The sequence below is a fragment of the Mandrillus leucophaeus genome, unplaced genomic scaffold (genome assembly GCF_000951045.1).
Source record: "Mandrillus leucophaeus isolate KB7577 unplaced genomic scaffold, Mleu.le_1.0 Scaffold162, whole genome shotgun sequence".
Taxonomy (NCBI): Eukaryota; Metazoa; Chordata; class Mammalia; order Primates; family Cercopithecidae; genus Mandrillus; species Mandrillus leucophaeus.
This window is the reverse complement of record NW_012101610.1, coordinates 962,244-963,183: the sequence shown is the minus strand read 5'-3', so window position 1 is coordinate 963,183 and position 940 is coordinate 962,244. Positions and strand designations below refer to the sequence as shown.

Below are 940 nucleotides of genomic sequence, written 5' to 3'. Positions count from 1 at the left end.
TCTTTCTTTCTTTCTTTCTTCTGGTAATGAGAGAGGTGGCAGGAGATACTGCTCCACTCACACAAACATTTACCTCTGGGTTTCATTTGAGGAGGCCTCTGTAGGTGAGGTCCTGGTTCTCTGTACATTAAGGATACAGACCTTGCCTTCCAGGACCACTGGAGACAAACAGATAAGTTTCTGAACCCAATGCTGATGCCTACTGGCTGGGACAATCACTATTATCGCCCTACTTTTCCCATCTGTAAAGTGGAGAACTATCACCATGAATTGCTCTCTTTAGTTGAAGCTGATGTTTATTGAGCACTTACTGTGTGCAGTCACTGTCCTAGTCACTTTAACACATTAACTCATTCAGTCCTCTCGATACACCTGTGGAGTAGGTACTATTATTTCTCCACTTTACAGTTGATGAAACTGAGGCACAGCCAGGCCAAATAACTCCCCAAAGCTACTATAACTAGAAAGTGATAGAGCTGAAGCTTGAACCAGGCAGTGCTCTGGTTCTGTCCCCCACTGGCCAGGACGTACCGTCAACACTGTTCCACAGGGGCCATCCCGGGTTGGGGTCACTACAGACACCCAGTCCCGGTTGTCTCTGTCATTGAAGCCCGAGCACTGGCTGTCACTCAGGTACATGAAGACCTTCTCGAAGCCCAGACTCTTCAGCTGGCACTTGCCCAGGGACACCTTCATGTCATTGGCCCCACATTCCAGCCTGTGCTCCAGGAGGGAGATATCTGAAACAGGTTAGGCGGGATTGAGGGCCTGTGTCTGTAGCTTGGGGGCCCAGCACATCCCCAGGGGCCAGGTCCAGCTGGCTGGGCCGATCACCACCTGGAGGTGCTCAAGATTGGACCTCTGACATCAATGGATATATCCTGGGTTCCCCTAAATGTGGGTTATATACCAAATGCAAGAGGGTTTGGGGGAGGGGGGT

General features: G+C 50.3%; 1 protein-coding gene across 1 annotated transcript in view; it reads right to left on the bottom strand.

The window, feature by feature from the left end:
* Positions 1–940, bottom strand: part of UMOD (uromodulin) — a 23,992-nt gene that overhangs the window by 12,896 nt on the left and 10,156 nt on the right. The window contains exons 5-6 of the mRNA XM_011976098.1: positions 532–740; positions 74–158 (exon numbers count right to left, since the gene is read on the bottom strand). Coding sequence (XP_011831488.1) covers positions 74–158; positions 532–740 — 294 coding nt within the window. The remainder of the gene's footprint in view (positions 1–73; positions 159–531; positions 741–940) is intronic.